The sequence below is a fragment of the Paramisgurnus dabryanus genome, chromosome 8 (genome assembly GCF_030506205.2).
Source record: "Paramisgurnus dabryanus chromosome 8, PD_genome_1.1, whole genome shotgun sequence".
Classification (NCBI taxonomy): domain Eukaryota; kingdom Metazoa; phylum Chordata; class Actinopteri; order Cypriniformes; family Cobitidae; genus Paramisgurnus; species Paramisgurnus dabryanus.
Genome location: NC_133344.1, coordinates 2,899,340 through 2,922,175, shown reverse-complemented (window position 1 = coordinate 2,922,175; position 22,836 = coordinate 2,899,340). Strand labels below are relative to the sequence as shown.

The following is a 22,836-nucleotide window of genomic DNA, read 5'->3' as shown; positions in this document are numbered from 1 at the left end:
ATTACATTTATTAACATTATTTTAAAATGGCAGATATGAACGCTCACCCGGTACTTTGTCAGGCACCGCCGGATCTTTAATACGCGTGAAACTATAGTGCAGGTTATGAAAAGATTCACGGAATTCCTGAACCGTTTAAAAATTTATTTAGTTTAGACTATCATCTAAAGATTGTAGTATTGACGGCTCCGAAGGTAATGGCTCAGGTCATTGCTTAACTATACCCGTATACGGAATATTTAATTAAATAACTTGTGATGTTACAATCAAAAGTTTTAATCAGAGACATGGTTAAAGATTCCCCTAAATCTAAAATAAATTCCTATTTTGCCATAGTGGACAGAATTACATTTATTAACTTTATTTTAAATGACAGATATGAACAATCACCCGACGCTTTGTCAGACACCGCCGGATCTTTAATACGCGTGAAACTGTAGACCAGGTCATGAAAAGATTCCCGGACTTCGTGAACCGTTTAAAATTTTATTTAGTTCAGACTTTGTGTCTGATCAGAAACTATAGCTCGATAGAAAACATCGGCTTTAAGCGTAGCCAGGTACATCTAATATATATATATATATATATATATATATATATATATATATGATTAGTGATTGCCTTTAAATAAACTTATGCTGTTGCAAAACTTTAGATTCAACAACACACCCGCGGTGTGACAGTCAGTATTGAGAAGCGCACGGGGCGAGCAAAGGATGGTTGAGATCTGACATCAAATGTCAATAAACAGCAAATGTCGAAACACGAGCCGTCATTAAACATGACACCATACGCTTGACATAAAACACACTCAAGAATAAACAAACCACTAAATGACCCGTCATAAAACCATTAAATACTTTCTGTCTAAAGTTGACAACTTGTACAGATTTTGATTGATGGTCCCGCCCCCTGCCAAACATGAGCTGTCAAAGAAGTCATTAAACACAAACTGTCAAAACACCATCTGTTAAGGAGTCATAAAACACAAACTGTCATAAAGCCATCTGTTAAGGGTCATAAAACACAACCTGTCAAAACACCATCTGTCATGGGGTCATAAAACGCCATCTGTCAAGGGGGTCATAAAACGCCATCTGTCAAGGGGGTCATAAAACACGACCTGTCAGCGGGTGGGGGAGGGGGTCATAAAAGTTTGACGAATGGTGTCCCCATACAACTACTGATCTCATTCAAACGTAAACTAGCATGACGTAGTCGGTCACAAGACACACGAAAGCCAATGCCTTTTCACAATCATAGATGACGTATCATCGCTTCTTCTGGTAGCAGTTTTTGAATCAGTGTACACTGGATCTGATATTTACAGTGAATTGTCATCACTTTTGCATCTTTACCTCAAATAAATCGATCGTTTGACCTCGGTACACTTGAAATATTTTAATTACATTTTTAAAAAATTGTGACTGTTTTGTATGATGTGTTTATATCATTTAATAAATAAATGTGTTTTTTATTTGCTTTAAATGCCTGAATATTGTAATGTGTATTAAAATACAATTAATCCTGGCGGTTTAAATTGAAAATCTTATTCCAGTCATCATAGCAAAATTATACCCCCAAAATATCATTTTATACCCTAATATATTAAGTTTCAACTGCTGCCGGTAGAGGCACTAATTTAGTAAATGCATCTATTGGTCGTATTTGGTGAAATGGACAAACGACCAAAGCAATCGTATGGGTTGGAGGATATGTTGGAGAGAAAATAGTTACTTTAGTCACGATCATGCAACTTGCTAAGGTGATAGACATAAATCTGAGAGTCCTGGTGAATGTGTCCCATGCATCATTCAACATCAAAACATCAGTATGATCATATCCTGACATACTTATTTTGCGTTAACAACAGACTCCTACTAATCTACCGGAAATAACAATTTCTGAAGAATTAACATGAATCAATAATAACAATGTATTTTGCCAGACAGGTTACACTTAAATCAATCATTTGGTTATTTAAATTCATCAATCAGAAATATCAATATTTACATTAAAAGTAACATTTAACTAAAAAGACCAACACAGAAAATAAAAAGTCACAAAGTCAAAATCCTTCCTGGCAATCAAAGACACACGGCAGTGTTGAAAGTTCTGAATACAGATGCTTCCATAATGTTTAAATACACAGACAGACTGTGAGAGAGCTTCTTGCTAAAGAATTGCTTCATGATGTTTTAATACACACACACACAAAGTATGGGGAAGATTCTTGCTAAAGAATGCTTTCCCGAATATTTTTCCAGGTCACCTTATATACACAGCTTTACACTTAGGAGATAAAGTCCCACATCAGGATTTGGTTGGTCAGGATCTTGTGACCTGGGGCACCAAATGGGATTGTTAGCCATATCTCCTTAGGAAGACAGGAGTGCAGATTATGCTCAAAGTTCTTAGCTTTGGAACACTTTATCTTAGAATAACAGAAATTAGACCTTATTATGCATCGCACCATGACCTTTAAAATTAGGGATGTCCCAATCAGGTTTTTTTTGCCTCCGAGTCATTTGATTTTTAGCATCTACAGATACAGAGTCCCAATCCGATACTTCTATAAAAAAGAATAAAGAAAAGCAAAAAAACAGATCCAGGATGTTCCTTATTTTTTATTTAATTCATCTTATTTTCACATTCAACAACTCTGTAAACAAACAGAGCACTTCTGTAGCATCTCTGCAACAAAGTGATGTCATACTGCACGCTTTGCGGTTTCTGTGTGGAGTCAAAAGGGTCTAACTCTGTGCCAGCGCATAACTACATGTTGACCCAAACTTTAAAACCTGAACTTTAAAATATGCAAATCTATGAGTCTCACACTCTACATGAATTTGTTGCACATGTCATTATGCACAATTGATCAAACTTTAAAGGAAGTTATAAGAATCAACCTCATTGACTAATTCTAGCCATAAGATGGGCTTTCCAAAAAGACTAAATTAACAAGAAAAACAACATACTGATTAAGGAACATGTCTTATAAATTAGCCACAGAGATTCCCTAAGCTGGTCAGCAGTTTTTTCTTCTATGCAATATTTAAAATAATTACCCAGATAGCAGACGGAGTCGGCCCGAATGTAGCCTCATGATGGCACTGCTGGCGTGCTGCCGGCAACGGCATGCAACATGTCAGCCAAGTATGGGCCAGGTGTGGCAATGATGGCACTGGATCCATGATGGCAGATACCATTTGGGCCAGTTGTGGGTGGGAGGTATGTGGCCCAGATCAGTGTAGTGATTCTGGCCCAGATCAGTCTAGTGATTGTAAGCCACATTTGAAATACTGTTATTAACAATAAATAATTATAAGAATTGAAGGATTTTCAGGCTATCTTAATCTTAATGTTCATTTAAACTTTATTAAATAAAATGTTAGTTTTGTATTAAAAGAAGCTAATATATTTGGACATGTTTGTCTACATTTTAATCACATAAACATGCCTTCAGATCATGTCAAGATTATTTTGTTCAAATGACCCTGAACTTCCAGAATATTTTTTTTCTGAATTTAAAATGTTTGATAACGTTGCTTTGAGAAGCACGCCATGGATCGATTCGATTTAAACTTGCTTTTGCGCGAATTTCATTGTAGCAGGAGTTTATTCCTGCTGAAGATTTCTGACTTCAATGACTGAGTAAAACTACCATTGTGTACAATCAGATGTTAGAAATACACGATATGTTTCACTGTGCTTTTGCCTGCCGAAGTGTTAAAAAATATCAAATCATTGTGTCAGTTAAACTTCGCGTTACGTTAAGGATGCGCAGTTTATTTATGCAGTGCAACAAGAACCTACACGCGGATGACATCAAAGTACTGCGAGAGCGACTCGAATGATCATGGGCAGGATTCTGATTTCAAATCGCTCTCGCGGTATTTTAAGGTCATCGGTTTGTCAGTTCCTCCAACGCAGCATTACGTCGAACACCTTGTCAAAAATGATTGAGATGGCCAATCAAATCAAAAAAGGCGAGTGCCACTGGCCAATCACATAACAGAAGACGAGCTTTCCTGTTAACGCAAGCAAAGCGGCGGCCAATCAAATTAACCAATAGGCGGGGTTAACCCCAGGAGCAGCAGTTACACCGCGTCAATCAATCATAACGCACAGATTTCAAAGGCAGAAGGATGAAAGATAACCAGTAAGTACCAGAACTTAAATATTTAAACTTTTTCAATCATAAAAATGTTTTTGTTTAAATGTCTAACAAACGTATTAAGGGATGCAAACGTTTACGTGATTCATGTGTAATGTAATGCGTTATATTGTCCGTGTGACATAAATTGATATTAAATTAGCTATTTTCTATAAGGTTAAGAATTACTGTGACCATATTATAATGAAGTAATCGAACTTGGTTATCTGGTCTTCCTGATGTTAGAAGAACATTTATTTAAAAAATATAAATATTTAAAATGTATTTCTGTAATGTTTAATTGTATTTTTTTGTGAAAGTGTATCAGGTCTGTGTTTATCAAGACATGAAGACTATGGAGTGGGACAAGAGAAGGATGATGGGGTGTATATTCCAATAGACACATTAAGGTAAATTAAATATTGAGGCTCATGTTTGCATCTTTGTGTTTATATATCAAAAGATTGCTCTATATGCCTAAATAGTCACATTGTGATTTCAGTGAAAGCTGATAAATACAGAGGGCTGGACAGTGGTTTCATTCATTAGGTGAGTAAGAACTGACCATAGCCTAACATTACTTTAGTTACCCGAATTGCATTGTTGAATACAAAGGAAAATGGTAAAAATACAAATATTTTGAATATGGAATACTGTGAAATTATTTTCTGTTAATTATCTGCTGTGTTTGCTTCAGGTAAAGAGGTGGGACAATAATGCTGACTGGACAGGAGGAGGTGACATTCAGGTTAGTGACAGTACATCAGGGCCACCATTTAATTTAATGTTAATTTGTTTGCTTCCAAAATCAATACTTGACAAATCTTTACAATTATATTTGCAAAGCTGAATTTCTCATAGGTGGGTAAAGTATGACAGCAATTGTGAAGACCTTAGACGTCGTGCAGTATATGGTTCTTCTCATAAATTGATGTTTACTCACTCCTCTTTCATTTATATTGATTTGACTTAATTTTCTTGGTAAATAATAATGGGGATATTATTTATATAATATATATTAAGTACATGCTTAGAACATATCTCATTTGCTCATTTGCTTTGTATCTAAATGAAAAGTACGTCTTTAAGGTCTAAGCTATGTTTCATTTTATTTAGACATTCAGCGCAGACATTTTCATCCAAAGCAACTTGAGGAAGATAACAGAAGCAGTTCACCCTAAAAGGTTCATCTTCTAATTCTCTATCTAAATGTTTGTTTTAAAGTATATCATTATGCTTTTAATTACTTTATTATATGGCTTTTGCTTCATAACATTTATTGATTTGCATCTGTTTTCTTTTATATAACAGTGGGCTGCTGTAATGTTTACATCTATGGAAAGAGGAGCTGGGAAGAAGCAGTACTTCTTGTTGAGGACAATCCTGAATAGGAACACTTTCTCATATACACATAGATTATTAGTAGTGTTTGATTAACTGGAACTTGTATCTTTGCGTGAAGCTGGCTGTAGAGTTGGTTTCACATACACATTAAGTTTCTAATTAACTAACTTTTAAGTTCAGTTTGGTTTAAACTTGTATTTACCCATGGTAATTCATTTAAATTTCAATTCATGCTAATATATTAATTTCAATGAAAACTTCTGTATTTGTGTATAGCTGGTAATTTGGGCAAACTACATTTCACACACCAATGTAACTGTCACAAAGTTTTTTTTATTATCAGTTTGTTCTAAACTTTTGTATGTTTACTAAGGATGAAATTGCTTTGTAATTTAAGTTGTTGGTGTTAGATTCATGCCAATAATGTATTTGAACAAACTAGTATTTTTGTTTATTGCTGGCAGTTTATACTAGAAGAGTTTTAACACGTACAATATTGTAGTGTTATTGACTTGTGTGTTATTGATTAATAAAAGGCAAACAATTTGAAAGTAATTTTTCGTGTGATTTATTTATTAATATAATTTGGGCAAGATTAGGCTGAGTTATGGCTCAGTTTTGGAAGTTCTGGTTAAATGCTGGTTTTAATATGGTTGACCTATGGGCTGAGAACTGGTACCGATGTTAGAACCTGTTCTGGCCCAGGTTTGGGCCGATTATGGGCAATTATCTTGCAGAGACATGGGCCAGTTATGGCCCATGTGTGGCCCTTGTCTGTAATTCAGAACTGGGCCACTGTAGGGCCGTCATTCTTCGTTGTATGTGGGCCGAGGAAAAACTGGTTGTGTGGGCCGGAGCTGGGCCGGAACAAAATTGCTATCTGGGTACAGCAAAACACAACATAAATTCACAAAAGATGTAAATTTTATAGTAAAACAATCACTATATTTAGATCGTAATTGATTTGTATAATCAAAATACAATATTTTATTAAACTATACAATAAGTTGTATCCAGTTATCTAGTTAACATATTGTAATAAGATGAATGGCATGGCTATACATACTTTAATACTTTGTTTCTAGACTTCTATTAAGTTTTTCGACGTGGGCATGATTCTTGCCTCTCTCTCTCTCTATCTCTCATCTCTACAATGTAATGTCATGATCCTGCACGAATGCGCATTTGATAGTGATGGGATTTATGGCTCTTTCAGGGGATCCGGATCTTGGCGATCCGTTCCTTTCAAAGAGCCGTTCAAAAGAACGGCTCATTTGGCTCTTTTTAAATATTTAGTCAGTTTTAAGAAGCCAGCTTGGGGGCATCTCAGTTTATCCTGTAAAACTGTAAATAATCACTGGGAGGAATGATGAGGTTAGATTTGTAGTCAAATCATTAAAACTCAGATATCACACACCAATATCTGAGTTTGAATTATTCTGAAATATTGATCATTACCTCATTTGTCGTGTGTAGACTATATTCCATAGGGTTTCACAACATTAGACAGTGACATCACTATTTTGGATTTATCTTTAGTACAAAGTGTAAAGCTACGTTGTCTTATGTTATTCATACAATACCTGCTCACAAATAAATATCAAAACAAAGCCTGCTGCAATGAATTTCTGTGCAAAATAGCTTTTACTACAAACACTTCCACAATTTAGAATAAATAAAATGGAAATGTCTACATACAGTCCAATATTACTACTATTACTAATGTAAACTTTGCAAATAGGACATCAGCCCCTTCAAGTCTTAAATGAACAACCCCTCCGCTGGGTGCGCCCCTCCCCCTATAACTGTTCTGTCTCGCGGAGGAGCTAATTTGTGTGCATCTGTGTGAAACACGCATAGGAAAAAAGAACGACATAAAGAACGGCTCCCCTCCAGCCGCGACTCGGCTCCCATCGTTCATGTTTGTGAGCCGTTCAAAAGAATCGGTTCGTTCGCGAACGTCACAACTCTAGCATTTGAGGTTCTGAATCAGACGCGGGGCTGCGTACCGATGTAGATTAAATGAGCACATGGTGACAAAAATGATCGACACGTCGTTTAAATGAGCAGTAAAAACCCTGTTGCGCAATCCGTTTTTGTCATGGTTGCGCCACACGCCCCGGACGGCCCTGGCCCAAATTAAACCCAGTTTGCCGGCATTTTGATACTGATGTGTGAATGATGTTTGACTAGTGAAAAGACGGAACGTCACTGCATGTGTGAACACATTTTTGTATTAACTGGTAAATTTATTTTGGTAAATTCATGGTAATTACCAGAATTGCTGTGTGAAAGAGGCTATTATCTCCAGCTGTTAAATTTTTTTGTGATTAATTTTTTATAATTTTCATCTGTTAAATTATTGATATCTGATGCAGTAGTTCAGACAAATCACTGAAGCCTAACAGGGTCATGATTGGTTTATTCTGACATCATTAAACAAGACACATTAAAACTAGTGTGTAAAATGGCGAGAGGTTAAAAACCACACCTGTTTATGACTAAAAGCAGAGTCCAAAGTCCAGAGCATGTAGAATATTGACAGTCGGGGGTGGGGAATGGCATACTTGAAATTAAACTTTTGCTGTAATAATGCAGGTCTGTAATGCTGGTCTGTAAACCGTTTATCAGATGATGAATATCATTACTGCTTAGCTAAAATGCTGTAAATGTTACTGTTGAAGTCAAATAAATCATGACATAAATTTACTATGAATGTATACTGTATGTGGGTTTATTATCAGTATGAACTAAGGTACAGTAATCATTAAACTGAAATTTAAATTTCTCCTTTTTTCTTCCACTAAAGGAGTAAAGTCATATGGGTTTGTTATAATGTAAGTGATTTTTCATTATTTTTGTGAACTACATTTACATTCATTTATTTATCATAGTGTGAGGAAGTTCTCATTAAACTGCACAGTTGAGCTGATAGAGACACATTTAGTGATTTATTATAGAGAGATCTTTAAGATGTTTTTACTGTCTAATGAAGGTTTGTGATAGCCTGGTTAGCCAGACCTACATCAAGATATAAGGTCTGGCAACTCTTCACACAAACGGCTCAATGCAAGGGGCGGGATATAAGGTTGTCCCTCAAAATGCCTCTGCACGCAATAGGATAGCGCTATGACCAATCAGAGCAACGAAGAAGGTGACGTAGTTACCGTAACCAGTCGGCAAAACTCCAAACACATCTTTCTTGCTTAAAAAGGACTTCAGTAGGGTTATTTGCTCTTCTCTCAAAGAAAAACATAAGTCTAATTCCTCCAGAGTCGCGGCCAAAGCCGCTTCAAAAGAAAGCTGTTCGCCAGCAGCAGCAGCCATTCTTTGTTTTCAAGTAGGAACCGTTGCAGCTCTGTCGTCATCATGTTAAGCCCGCCCCACAGACGCTACACACGATGTGATTGGCCTGACCAAATTTTGGTTTTTGGAGCTGTTAAGTGTATAGACCCTTTTACTGTTTGTACACAATGATGACGTGGCAGCGTATGCGCGCGCATTTAGGCAACGGAAGTATCGTAAGAATCAGCAGTGAAGCAACACAAACAGTAAGTTATTTTAAAAAAGTTGACTTTATCAACATTTTCAACACAGCTACCATCCGTGTACTATAGTGGAGTGGATAGAAGACGTTAGCAGATGGCCAAAAATAAAGTTGCCAGATACATATATACGTATATTAGTATATTATATTTGAGCAACCAAACGCAACAACCAGACAATTTGATGCTGGGAAACCGTTTTAATAAACGTTCTGAGTTGCTACCACGTTAAAACCAATGGGGAACAACACTTCTTCCGTTGCCCAAATGCGCGCGCATGCTATTGATCACGTGAGCTGTGAAAGGGTCTATTGTGAGTGCCTAGACTAAACCCTGGCAGCAAATATATTTTGCGGCCGCTAGGGTGCGTCTAGATTTCTAGGCTAGGTTTGTGACAGAACAGAGAAATGTTTCACAAGATAAAATAACTGTGTACAACTTCACATCACAAACTCACAACCATCACAAAACACAAACACACTTTCATACTTGAGTAAGAGAAACACAGATAGAAAAAATGGAGTTGATCTATTTAGCCTATTTTAGTCCATACAGTAGATTGACCTGTTTTACCCATCATGTATTAATTTAATTTAATTTAATTGACAGGGACAGTGTAGATTAATTGACATTACTGTAAATGCACAAAAATTAGTCAAAAGGCTATTTTTCATCCGTTGTCCCTGGAATTTTTTTTTAAGAGATCTTAAAATTGTCTAACTAAAAACACAATGTAGAATTTACAAACAACAATAAAACAGCTAAAATTCTTCAAATCCTAATACTAAATTCAATATACAATTGACTATAAAATAAACAGCAGGTAGGGTTGAGGGAAAATTCCTGTTCTTATTAATTACAGTAAGTATCATTTAAGTGCTGTTATAGGAGGATTTGTTTACTGTCAGGTTTGTCTGTTAAGTGTTGAGGTCTATGGTGGCCTTCATATTAAAAGCAAGAAGTTTTACTGAATATTAAATGAAACTATGAACAATCAAGCCAACCTGATAATTAAACCTGAAATCAGAAGTCAATCATTAAACCCTGAAAACAACAACAAACAATCAAATGCAGTCAAATATTAAATCAAGTATGATTTATCAAGTATGAGTTTCCTCTCAGTGTTAATGTGTGAGGTTTTCTCCTTCATGAAAGAGCACAAAACACTTTAAGTTGAACTAAACTTATATCCACTGTATGTAAGAGTCATTTATTGTAAGGTTTGTTTTTGTTCACTAGATGGCGCAGTTTTACTCTGCCGTTCAGAAAGCTTTTGGCAGATAATCAGTTTGTATTTTCAATAAGTTCTGCAAACCAAAGCGATAGACCAAAGCTAAAATGTCAAGTTCATCATTTTATTAAGCGTTGTGTAACTGTATTAAAACTGTAAATTACTCTCATTTCATCTTTACGATCATCAGTGACTGTAATCAGGGCGACATACAAGAGTAAACTGCATATCTGTACATCAAGCTCAACCTCATACTTCTCATAATAGAGATCTCAGTCTTATGAGACTGAGTCTGGATTGTAATCCACTTTAATATCATTTCAATGATATAACATTTATAAGAGCATTTGTGCTTTTGACAATAAAACAGCTTGTATTTTCTTGAAGAGTTTATCACAGGACAACCTAGAGAATTGATTGAGAGTCGTCAGCATTGAGCTCCAGAAGTAAGATATTCATGAGTCAAATGTCTTCTAAAGAAACAATTTTATGACGACTGCTGCATATATGGAGAAAGCTTTAGGATGACAGTCGATAAAGACTGAGGATACACAAGGTTTACATGCAGATTTATTGTTTTTGTCTTCATGCTGTAACATTATTGATGAAATGTTTTATATGCAAGAACTTAACACATCAAGTAATATAAGAGCTGTGCTGATGAAGAAACCTTTAAAGCTGAGAGATCATTGAAGAGAAAGCTCATGTGAGATCATCGAACTGAAAAAACACAAAGACAAATTCTCAGATATTCTGGATTTTACTGAATGATGATCAAAAATGGCTTCTGATCCTGAATTTGGATCAATGAATTTTTGAACTTAAACTACAAGTAGCAATTTAAACTATAAGACACTTAAAGGAGCAGTTTCACTACAAATGTTGTAAGACGTATAATGATTTGAAGAAGAAATGAAAGGTTTGATGAGAAATACACAAGTTTTCTTTCTGATGTCCTAAAGAAAAGTTATGCTGGTGCTATCAGATTATTTAAATCATGATGTCATCTGATATCTTCCTTATCACAGAGAACAAAATCACATTCAAAGAAAGAAACATTGAGAGTCGCTTGTTGTTCAGTAAAGATACAGAGACACAGACATGACACTCGTCTGATTTATTTATTCACACTAGAGAGAGATCAAGAGTGAAACATGGATATCTTTGGAGAAGTTTTGTTTTCAGTGCATTTCTGGAGTTTGCCACAGAAAGATAAAGTGCCAGCAAAGACTCGAGCCTGTTGAGCCGACACGAACCTCATACAAGAAAATATACGACACACTCGGACTAAAACCACCGCTGACATTGATGCTGGATTCAAACAACCTAACAAAGACATGGGAAGTCTGGAAAGAGGAATTTCAGCTGTATCTTGATCTGACATTGAGAGAGGCGTATGAGAACACAAAGGTGAAACTTTTCAACCTGCTGGAGATTTATGTGAAACTTTATTAGGATCAGCAGCGGAGGACAGAACAGTAAAGACGTTAATTGAGGCTTATGATCAGCACTGCAACCCTAAACTAAATGAAACTGTGGAGAGATATCTGTGTAGGAAATGTGTGAAAGATAATAATTTCACTGCATTGTGTAAGTAATGTAAAAGCTGTGAAGAACAGAGACAGAGAGTGAACTGTATGAGGAGATTTAAACACAACAACAGAGACTGTAAACAAAGTAACTCATGGTCAGTAAAGTCAGTTGTTTGCTGTCATACTGATTAATGATAACCTGGTCAATCCGGATTGTTGGGGCATCGTGTAACATAATTTCCATAAAACTAATAAATCCAGACCAGGGGCCCGTTCTTCGTACGTCGCTTAATACATCCGAGATCAAATGAGACATCCGAGAAGTTTAGATCTGGCTAATTATAATCTCGCTTATTTGGTTCTTTGAACACCACTGCTGTTGATGATAATTATGGCAGGATTGAATTATCTGAGATCACTGCGCATTCGTGCACTGCAAGAAAAGTCAATACATATCGATAGTAGAAACACTGATCAGCCACGCTGTGATTGGCCAGTTGTTACAATGGCCAAGAACACGCCCATTTTTAACCCCTGCAGTCTGAGAGCTATTGATGGAAGCTTGTGAACTTTTTATGTGACTGAATTTAAAAACCCAGTTAAAGCTACTTTAGTACATAAATCACCATAAATAATTCAAAATTTTCTGTAAAAATATAATCTTGATATCTTTACTATGCTTGTCAAAGATTGAAATTAATGATTGTAATTAAAATTTGATGCTCCTAAAGTACTTTAAGTCTCTTTTAAAAACAGTTAAATGCTATTTTGTCTGTTTGTAACAGCAACTTAAAAAGCAGAATAAAAAAAACACAGGTGGTGGCCCTCCATCTTCATGTGATGTGCTGGCAGGAGTGATGTCTCTAAACTGGCTGATTGTACAGATAATCTCTGGAGCAGTTGCTCTTTCTTAAACCGACAGCCAATGCAACAATTTAATTCCTGATAAATAAAATTTTAATTGTAGTGTATTATAAGATAGTGTTTTCCTCTCTTTTGTGCAGTTGTAGATAATACACCAACACTTTTAGCAGTTTCCAATAATGTGGTTAATAAAGTATGATGTGCAGTAAGGGAATGGTAATGTTATTCTACATCAAAAGATTATAAAATACAACCGTTTCTGATAGCAATGCACATGACAGTAAAGAAATCCTCTCAGATGGTAGTCCTTTAGAGAAACTATATGCAAGTGGTTAAATAAGTTTACTTCAATTGCATTATTCTTAACTGATTTCTGACTATATTAGCAGTATTCCACGTTAACTGAAAGTCCTGCATCTGCTGAGTCTGCACAGAAAAGTGTAGTAAAGAAGATAAAGATATGTGAAAATATGTGCAAAAAACTTATTTGGTTATTTTGGTCATTTTTGTCACAGAACAGGGACAGGGTAACATATTTGTAGACAACGTTTTAAAGATAGAACAGATAGAAATTACTAAACGAAAACCCTTTTTATGCATGACATTGTAAGCTACTTGACAATCTAAAGACAAAACTAAAATAGGAGATTAGTTTATTCAAATGAAAATTATTTCACACTGAGTAATAGTCTTTATTGTACATAACATCTATTAGTGCTGGGTATGATTAATTGCTGTTTTTATTAAGGAAAATTCAAACAAATTTAAAATGAATGTGATCAGCATGTCATTCGTTTAAGAATAATAATCAAACACCTGTTACACAAAAACAAGTCGCACAAGTACAGAAAAAATATATTTGTTATATTATATATTTTTTAAATAACATCGCTAAAAGATTTAATTAATATATTCTTTTTTATTACGTGTTGAATTTGAAAAGCTCTTTATATTAATCATGCATCTTACGCAGATTGCGCTCGTATAATGAAGAATACGCGACTGCGTCAGACTTTCCGTATCACATCCGCTTAAAAAGGTACAAACTAATCTTGTTTACATGAAATAAGCCTGCTCCCGAGCAGGTTTGAGCTTAGGGACCTGTTGCTATGACACCAAGTTTAGAATGAGCTTCGAAGAACCAAATAATCCAAGATCATGCCAAATCATCAACAATCAAATCCAGCTAACTGAGTTAGCGACGTACGAAGAACGGGCCCCTGGTACTCGTCATGTACAACAAAAGTAAACTAAAACCAATAGGAAAGTTTAGATAAAACAGAAATCCACGAAACAAGAAACTGCACTGGCTGAAGTTTATGCTTGTGGATGCACATTCAGCTCCAGCGTTACTAAGAGCAAAGCAGTCAAGGCCATGAAACTGATAAGAGTGCAGACAGAAAATATCCTGGTGGACAATGACATGATGGAGACCGACAGCAAGAAAACACAGAGTCAGAGCAAATAATAAGTGAATACACGCATGTGTTTACAGTTGATGGATGTCTATAGTCGATACAGAATAGAGATCAACCAGCGAGTGGAGACAATAAAACTGACCAAACAGAGAGATGATCCTGCTAAAAGACTAGCTGAACAACCTCCAATAATGAGCTATAATAACACCTGTGGAGAAAAGCACAGAAGTTTAGTTGTAGTAAAGAAACCTGCAATTTGCATAGACCCTAAGTCATTAAACAAAGCCTTTTAAAATGAGCCCACAATCAAAAAGATCTTACCTGAACTGTAAAAGGCAAGAGTATTCACGGTTTGTGATGTAAAAAACGACATCATATGCATTTCATACAAATTAACACAGCAGATGATTGAGAAAACCCATGGGTATAAACCCAGCACCTGAGGTTTATCAGTGAATTATAAAGCAGACATTAGAAGGACTTCAGGGCAAATACAAAATAACAGAAACACATGGAAATGACAAACAAGGACCATGATCGAAAATTGAAAAAAATATAAAATTGAATATAGAAAAACTCAGACTTAGACAAAGATAATTGTCATATATTGTACATCTACTACATCTGAAGGATTAAAAGTTGATCCAAAGAAAGTGCAGCATTAAATGATATGCGAAGAGCCACTGATGTGAAAGGAGCTTTTGGGAGCCGTGCCTTATCACAGATTAAACAGGGTTATGCACAAATAGAAAAACATTGCCTAGCCATAATATTAGAATAATCTTTCATCTTCTTGTACTGATACAAAGAAAGGGAATGTTTTTTTCTCTCAAATGTTCAGACATTCACAGTGTTTATAGATACAGATTATAATGCAATATATTGAGATGCTGTTAAAAAACAAAATGGTAAATGGACTGCATTTATATAGCGCTTTCATAGACCAATGGCCATCCAAAGCGCTTTACACTTTTGCATCACATTCAACCATTCTCCTCAACACTTGGTCAGGTGGAGGCAGGGATTGAACCACCAACCTTCTTATTTGTAGACAACCTACATGAACCACTGAGCCACTGCCGCCCCACAGGAAGGATGTATCAATGTTATTGTTATCTGCCTGCTGTTTTTGTTAAGAGTTGCTTGTTGTTCAGTAAAGTTACAGAGACACGGACATGACACTCGTCTGATTTATTTCTTCACTCTAAAGAGAGATCAAGAGTGAAACAACTCCTGTCATCAATGCAACAATTTATTGTGATGTCATAATACTGCAAATGTGTCAGCCAATGGGTTTCTCTGGATTAGTTACATGATATACACTCATAGACTCCTATAGCAATAGCAAACGCGTGTGAAGAGAGAAACACACACAGATTGACTTGATTCTGATACAACTGTGCGGAGAAAAATATCATTGAGCAGAAGAAAATCTCACCTGGTTTATGATGATCAGAAAACTTTTACAAATAATTTAAAAATGAATAATCATATTTATAATGATGAAATGAATATGAAGTGATGAATGTGAAATTAAGTGAATATTTCATAGAAGTGTTAGAAATTATATTTTTGTTTTTAAAATAGTAAGAAATGTGTCTTAGTTATTGAAAGAAATAATTGACTTTTTGTGAAAGAAGTTTTACTGTCACTTTAGCAAGATGTAATGTTTTGTTATGTGTTCTGGTTGTGTTTTGGACTTTAATTTTGATACTATGTTCTGTTCCGGCTTTTATTTTGAAATATATCATCATGTCACGCTTCACACTTCCTGTCTGTTTTTGTATTTAAGCACTTCCTGTCTACCTGTTCACTGCTGATTAATACTTAGCCTTATCTAGCCATACTCTGTCTGTTAACCTGTAATCTGTTTTGTTTTGTATCTGCCTGTTTCTGACCCGTGCCTGACTTTTTGGATATTGTTTGTAGTGATGGGTAAATGAAGCATCGAAATCAAGCACCGATACTTCCCTTACTGTTTCGAACCATGATTCGAAGCCTCAACGAGGGTGTCGAAAACAGCGCCATCTTTTGGTTAATAAAACATATAGCACTTGCTTCTGGAAAAAGCTCCGTCAGTGAAGCAACAAGCTGATGAATTTCAGATGAATATTAATATTATGTGTACAAATAAAGCTTAGACAACATGTGTGTGAATGGTCAATATAATAAATGTATTTACTCATTAAAGGGTGGCAATAAATTCCAGTTTGAGTTAACATTCACATGATTCAATACTGTATTGTACAGAATAATGTTCACACGCACATAATAACACACGCGCACACAAGTATAAGTAAATACAATACTATATATACAATAGTATGTGGGACCAAAATGTGAATAAGGCAAATAACTCATAAAAAACCTCTAGAGTTCGAACCTTCTGACACTCAAAGCGAAGCGCGCACGTGACTGAGCAGAAAGTGAAGCTTCGTTTGTCATTGGTCACGTGATTTCAACGTTAACAACACAAGCTTCGAATCAAAGCTTCATCTGACACGCCCACTTTTGCTCGACACAAGCTCCGAAGCCTCGCTTCAAATGTAACATCACTAATTGTTTGTTCTGCTGCCTGCCCTGAACTTTTGCCTGTCTATTGGAATACAATTTTGGATTTTCCCTTACTGGATATGTTTGCTGGCCCTTTCGGGATTTTTCTAATAAATACCTTTTTTGCAAATTGATTAATTTCTACTTCGCTTTCTTTAAAGCAGCCTCGTTACAGATTAATCAGCCAAACCGGAATCCAGCGGAGGTTTGAAAAGTCCAACCAGCAGCATGACTCCAGCAGATCGACTTGTTTGTCTTCGCCAAGGTAATAGGCCTATAGAGAACTATGTAGAGGATTTCTGTGAACTCTCATGTCAGGTAAAATTCAATGATTCATTTTTGAAAGACATCTTTTATTGTGGATTAAACCGCAACATATCCTGTTCCATGCCACTCCATACACCACACTGGACTGTAGAAATGTACAATGATCATACTCTATTATTGTGTGGTTCTCCTTTCACTGTGGGTGTTGTGGATACACCTCCAGTGATTATTCACAAAACACCAAGCCATGTCACACCTGTTCTGCCCAAACCTGTAAATGTCATGCCTGATCATAAAATGGCCGCCACCATGCCTGTCCCTAAAATGGCTGCCCCCCTGCCTGTTCCCAAAATGGCCGCCACATGCCTGTCTCTGCACCTGCACTTGTTTATGAGAGAGCGACCACCATTCTTGCACCTGAGTTTCAGAGAGCCATCGTCACCACCACACCTGCACTAATGAGGGCTATTGTTCACCCTGCACCTGCCATCAAGATGGCCGTCATGCCTGAACCGACTACCACAGAGGTATGTCTCATTGACTGTCTACTTCCTGAATTTGCCATGGCCCTGTGGTGCATGTGGTCTGCCTTCTGCTCTTTTGTTCCCTATGTTCATCAAGACCCTGAATCCCCTGGCTTGCCTGAACCACCTGAATCCTCTGACTTGCCTGAACCGCCTGAATCCTCTGGCTTACCTGAACCACCTGGTTCGCCTGGTTCACCTAGTTCACCTGAGTCGTCTGATTCACCTGGTTCACCTGAATCGTCTGGTTCATCGTCAAGACCATCGCCACCCTGGTCAATGGAAACTTCCCCAAGTTTTTTTTTTGGGGGGCGTAGTACCCGGACACAGGAAGGAGGCAGAGGACCCCGAGGTGGAGGCCGAGGTGGACTCTGATCCTTACCCGCCCCACGACCCAGGTCCAAGCCCGCCCCACGACCCAGGTCCTTCTCTGAACTGCCCTGCTGTTGCCAAGAGGTCTTGGCCCATACCCACCCACCCACCATTGGACTTTGTTATGGGTTGTTTGTTGGGCTCCGGGAGTCGCCCTTAAGAGGGGGGGTTCTGTAATGTATTGTTATGTGTTCTGGTTGTGTTTTGGACTTTTATTATGATACTATGTTCTGTTTCGGCTTTTGTTTTGAAATATATCATGTCACGCTTCACACTTCCTGTCTGTTTTTGTATTTAAGCACTTCCTGTCTACCTGTTCACTGCTGATTAATACTTAGCCTTATCTAGCCATACTCTGTCTGTTAACCTGTTAGCCTGTAATCTGTTTTGTTTTGTATCTGCCTGTTTCTGACCTGTGCCTGACTTTTTGGATATTTTTTGTTCTGCTGCATGCCCTGAACTTTTGCCTGTCTATTGGAATACGATTTTGGATTTGCCCTTACTGGATATGTCTGCTGGCCCTTTTGGGATTTTTCTTATAAATACCTTTTTGCAAATGGATTAATTCCTACTTCGCTTTTTAAAGCAGCCCTGTTACACAAGATTGTCATTTATATTAACATTTATTTAATTTAGCAGACACTTTTATTTAAAGCAACTTACAAATGTTTTAACAGCCAACAATTAACTTAATCCTACAATAATAATAAAACTAATAATAATAATAATAATAATAATGTGATATTTATCATATATAATAATGTGATCTCAAGGTCACTTTACATTGCAATGAAATAAAGAAGGGGAGGGTACAAACAGTAGTCAAAAGAATGTCAGACAAACACAGGCAAAAATATTTAGTACTATAATATTTAAGTTAAGCAAAAAAGAAAGAAAAACAATAATACACACACAATAGAACAAACAAAACTGAAAACAGCCAATAGATTATAACATTCAGAGAACAAATGAGTCTTGAGTAAAAATGTTGTTGACACTGCGAAGAAGTAGAGAATTCCACAGCTTTGGTTCAAAGACAGTAAACAATCTACCCCCCACTGAAGCAATGCGATTTCAAGGGATACTGAGAAGGCCAGAATCAGAGGAACGCAATGAGTGAGCCGGAGTGTAAGGGAGAAGCATATCACAGAGGTATCGAGGAGTCATGTTGTGAAAACATTTAAAAGTAGTAGAATTTTATTTGATATGATACATAACTGAAAGCCAATGGAGTTAATAAAATATGAGACGAACGTTCAGTGTGAGTAAATATTCTAGCGGCAGAGTTTTGAATATACTGTAATCTAGATATAGAGCTGGCAAATAGACCCATGAAAAGGGCATTACAGTAATCAAAGCATGGTTTTTAACAAAAGCATAGATAATGGTTACATCGCCATAGGATTTACATTTTTTTTAAAACAGTGTTATCAGTTTGAGGTGCATTGTGTTTAAAGTCTGTGTTGATTTTGTGTTGTGATGTCACTACTGTGTCTTCTTATTCACCATCAGATGATAATAAAGATCAGACAGACATCTTTACATCTTTATTTTCTTCTGTCCTGAAGTCCTGAATAAAAATAAACCAGAAAGACAATCAGATATCAGATCATCATCAGTGTCAGATGAAAAGATAGAAAAACGGAGGGCTTATTTGAGTGTAACCTTGTTCCCTGAAAAAGCGGAACGAGATGCTGCACTGCTAAGCACTATGGGGAAACGTCTTCATTGTTGACCAGCTAAATATAGTGTGCAAACACGTCAAGGGAATTGACCCGGAGGTATATAGCATCGGTTGATGACGACATCACAATGCACCGGATGCGAAGCTATAAAATAGATGAGCACCAGCTGTGTCATCAGATCTTTTGTTTGAAGACCAGTCCTGGGACACTACTGTACGGCAAGACAGTGCAGCATCTCGTTCCGCTTTTTCAGGGAACAAGGTTACACTCAAGTAACCCCTCCGTTCCCTATCAAAAGCTTTACTCGCTTAGCGCTATAGGGAATGACAATACCCACACTGCCGTGCTTGGAGATGTCTGGACCCCTTACGGATGTGTAAGTGTGCGCACAAGGACCACAAGGAAATCTCAGACATGAAAACAACCAAGCTAAAAATACTGGATGTTTGCGGAAAGAATGCTCCTGCCGCCTCACAAACACCTATAAGAAGGCACCCCTTACTAACAGTAGCAGCGGGGGATACCCCCTCTTGGAAATGGTTTAGACAGCAGCTTGATATGTTGACTCGAGATCATGAGATCTTGGAGTGACATGAGCATCCAAGCTATAAAATCTTATGAACGTATGCGGAGAGGACCAGCCCGTCGCATCACAAATGCTCTGCAAGGAGGCCCATTTTACTAAAGCAGTAAGAGAGGCTACTCCCCTGGTAGAGTGAGCTCTCAGACCTGCTGGCGAGACTTGACCGCGCGCCTCATAGACAAGAGCAATGGCATCCCTAACCCAATGTGATATGGACTGTTTGGTGGCCGAAGCACCTCTGTTGCGGCACCCAAAACAGACAAACAATTGCTCTGACTTACGCCACTGACTAGTGCGGTGGACATAAGTCTGAAGAGCACGGACTGGACACAATCTGTGGGAAAAAACTCCTGCTCCGGCGTGGTGAACGGCCGAGGGCAGAAAGTCTCAAGAATGACCGGATGTGCAGTCAAAATGTAACCTTAGGCAGGTAATCAGGATAAGGATGCAAAACCACCTTCACCATTCCTGGGGCAAAATCTAGACCGGATGGCAAGACCGCCAGAGCCTGCATATTCCCAATTCTTTTTAAAAAAGTTATCGCCATTAGAAAAACCATCTTTAGTGTCAAAAGTCTATCAGACGCTGACTCTAGAGGTTCAAAAGGGGGTCTGAACCAGACCATCAAGGACTATAGCTAGGTCCCACAAAGGAATCTTAGTTCTTGCTGGAGGCCTCAATCGTTTTGCAGTTGATGACCTAACAATATGTTTTTGTGTTGGAGCGCCACGTCTCGCGATTTTGCTAGTATTCAACATAATAAAAATCTTCAACATAATAAACATGTCAACAATACAAAATCACATATCATCTATTTCCTCTGAATATTTGCTGTCAATGTAAGAGATGAATGTATTGATATGTATGTAGTATAATATAATGACACACTGACAGTTTTATGAGTTCACACACAAACAGCAAGAAAATGAAGGTTATGCTTTATTTTAGTTAGGGATGCACCGAATCCAGGATTCGGATTCGGCCGAATACTGGGCTTTTTGACGGGGTTCGGGTTCAGTCGAATCCTAGATTTTTTTTCCACCGAACCAAACCCTAGGCTTGCGCTTCGCTGGTCGACGTCACGCGGCCGTTGATTACACACATCGGGTGCTGACGTGGAGATGAGCTTTTTCTTTCGGTGAGCCTTAGGGGCTGGAAACACACCAAAACTTCTAAACACGGCTGAAAACGCCTTGAGGACGCCAAATGCCAGCTGTTTTTCAGCCGAGCGCTTGGTAGCTGTAATGCTTAAGCTGTGAGCCGGTTGGTTGCTGTGGTAATGTCCCGCCCCTCCTCCACTGTAATTGGACGGCCGTGTGAAAACTGACATTGACGAGCGGAGCTTCTCACTCAAAGTTAAATATAGTTTTCAGCGCGAAGCTGCTTGCTTATTGGAAAAACAAGCGTGTTGCAACGCATCGCTTTCATTATGCATAGGCTTATGGTTATTGTCAAAATAGTTTTTCCAACTTGTCATCCTGGCATAATGTACAGTTAAAATTAAATAAAATGACAAATACACGGCGGACGTTGTTTACTTCATTAATGTGCTTTACTGTGTAAATGGAATAAGGATGCGAGTAGGATTCGGTATTCGGTTTCGGCCGAATCTTAAACGGTGGATTCGGGATTCGGCCGAACCTAAAAAATCAGGATTCGGTGCATCCCTAATTTTAGTGATGCACCGATGTGAAAATTTTGGCCGATATCGATAACCGATATGACCCTTGTCTGTTATGGCCCATACAGATATTTGCTGATGCCGATATCTCTGTATAGAAAACACATTTTAATGATAATCAAATAAAGAGCTATTATCCAAAACACTTTTTTTAATTTAGCAATTTATTTCCAGAAATTACTGATTACTGATTTACATGTGCAAAATGTCATCCATTAGCTGATTTCCCATATTCTTTGTAAGCTTATTTTTTAAGTGGGTGATCAAATTGGTTGTGTTGAACAATTTGGCCCGAACTCCCCCTCGCATCACCCGGCCCACACTCTCATAGCATACAGCAGCAGGGGTGTCCAGACTTTTTTGTGTGGTGATCTACTTTTTAAATTATAAAGCCGACAAGATCTACATGCTAAAACACTTTAAATGCGTGGACTATACTGCATATATCTCTACATTGAATTTAGGGCTGTCACCATTACTCTATTTTTTTGAGGAGTTAAAAAAATCCCGGAGTTCATGTCGATGTCACAGGTCGGGCGAACCCCTTCCAAGTTCCCACCTCGAGGAGGTCCCAAAGCCACCCCAATGACCAGATACACGAGAGAAAAGTTATAATTAAAAATAATCTTTATTAATTTACTTAAAATATTAATAGGGGAAAGGGGAAGGGCAACTTAAAACAGGAATCTCTTCGCCTCCAGGCGGGGCTTCACGGGGGCAGGGGAGCCAAGCTTTCAGGTTTTTCCTTCTTGATCCCGTGGCGCGCTCCCCTTCTCCTGGAGGCAGATCAGACAGAGTGTTTACTGTGTTGGATGCGTATTGTAATGCGGTCTTTCTGCTTCCTTCCACAGGCCCGCGTGGTGAGCAGAGGTGTGTGGCACACAGGACTGGACATCTCCTTCCTTTTTCTAGGTATGTGCTACAAGCAAAGGTAAGTGTTACACAGGACTAGACTTTTCTTCCTCTTCCAGGTATGTGTTGTAAGCAAAGGTAAGTGTTACACAGGACTGGACTTTTCCTCCTCTTCCAGGTATGTGCTGTAAGGAAAGGTAAGTGTTACACAGGACTGGACTTTTCTTCC

At 37.6% G+C, this 22,836-nt stretch overlaps 1 protein-coding gene and 1 long non-coding RNA gene across 8 annotated transcripts in view; one reads left to right on the top strand and one right to left on the bottom strand.

Annotated features, from left to right (window-relative positions):
• Positions 1-4,140: 4,140 nt before the first annotated feature.
• Positions 4,141-6,382, top strand: LOC135770261 (uncharacterized). Of its 3 annotated transcripts, XR_012337149.1 has the most exons (5): positions 4,141-4,566; positions 4,642-4,705; positions 4,854-4,904; positions 5,273-5,340; positions 5,468-6,382. It is a non-coding gene; the product is annotated as an uncharacterized lncRNA (long non-coding RNA). The 3 variants fall into 3 exon arrangements; XR_012337150.1 differs by having other exon boundaries at positions 4,659-4,705; positions 4,854-5,340; XR_012337148.1 differs by having other exon boundaries at positions 4,141-4,705.
• A 12,204-nt stretch (positions 6,383-18,586) lies between these two features.
• The window catches only part of LOC135771664 (protein NLRC3-like), a 141,527-nt gene continuing 137,277 nt past the window's right edge, over positions 18,587-22,836 (bottom strand). For 2 of the 5 annotated variants that reach the window (XM_065281994.2, XM_065281995.2), the window contains one exon: positions 18,587-19,376. In XM_065281994.2, the coding sequence (XP_065138066.1) occupies positions 19,346-19,376 (31 nt within the window). In that variant the 3' untranslated portion in view covers positions 18,587-19,345. The remainder of the gene's footprint in view (positions 19,377-22,836) is intronic. The other 3 variants (XM_073815399.1, XM_065281993.2, XM_065281992.2) reach the window with 3 other exon arrangements.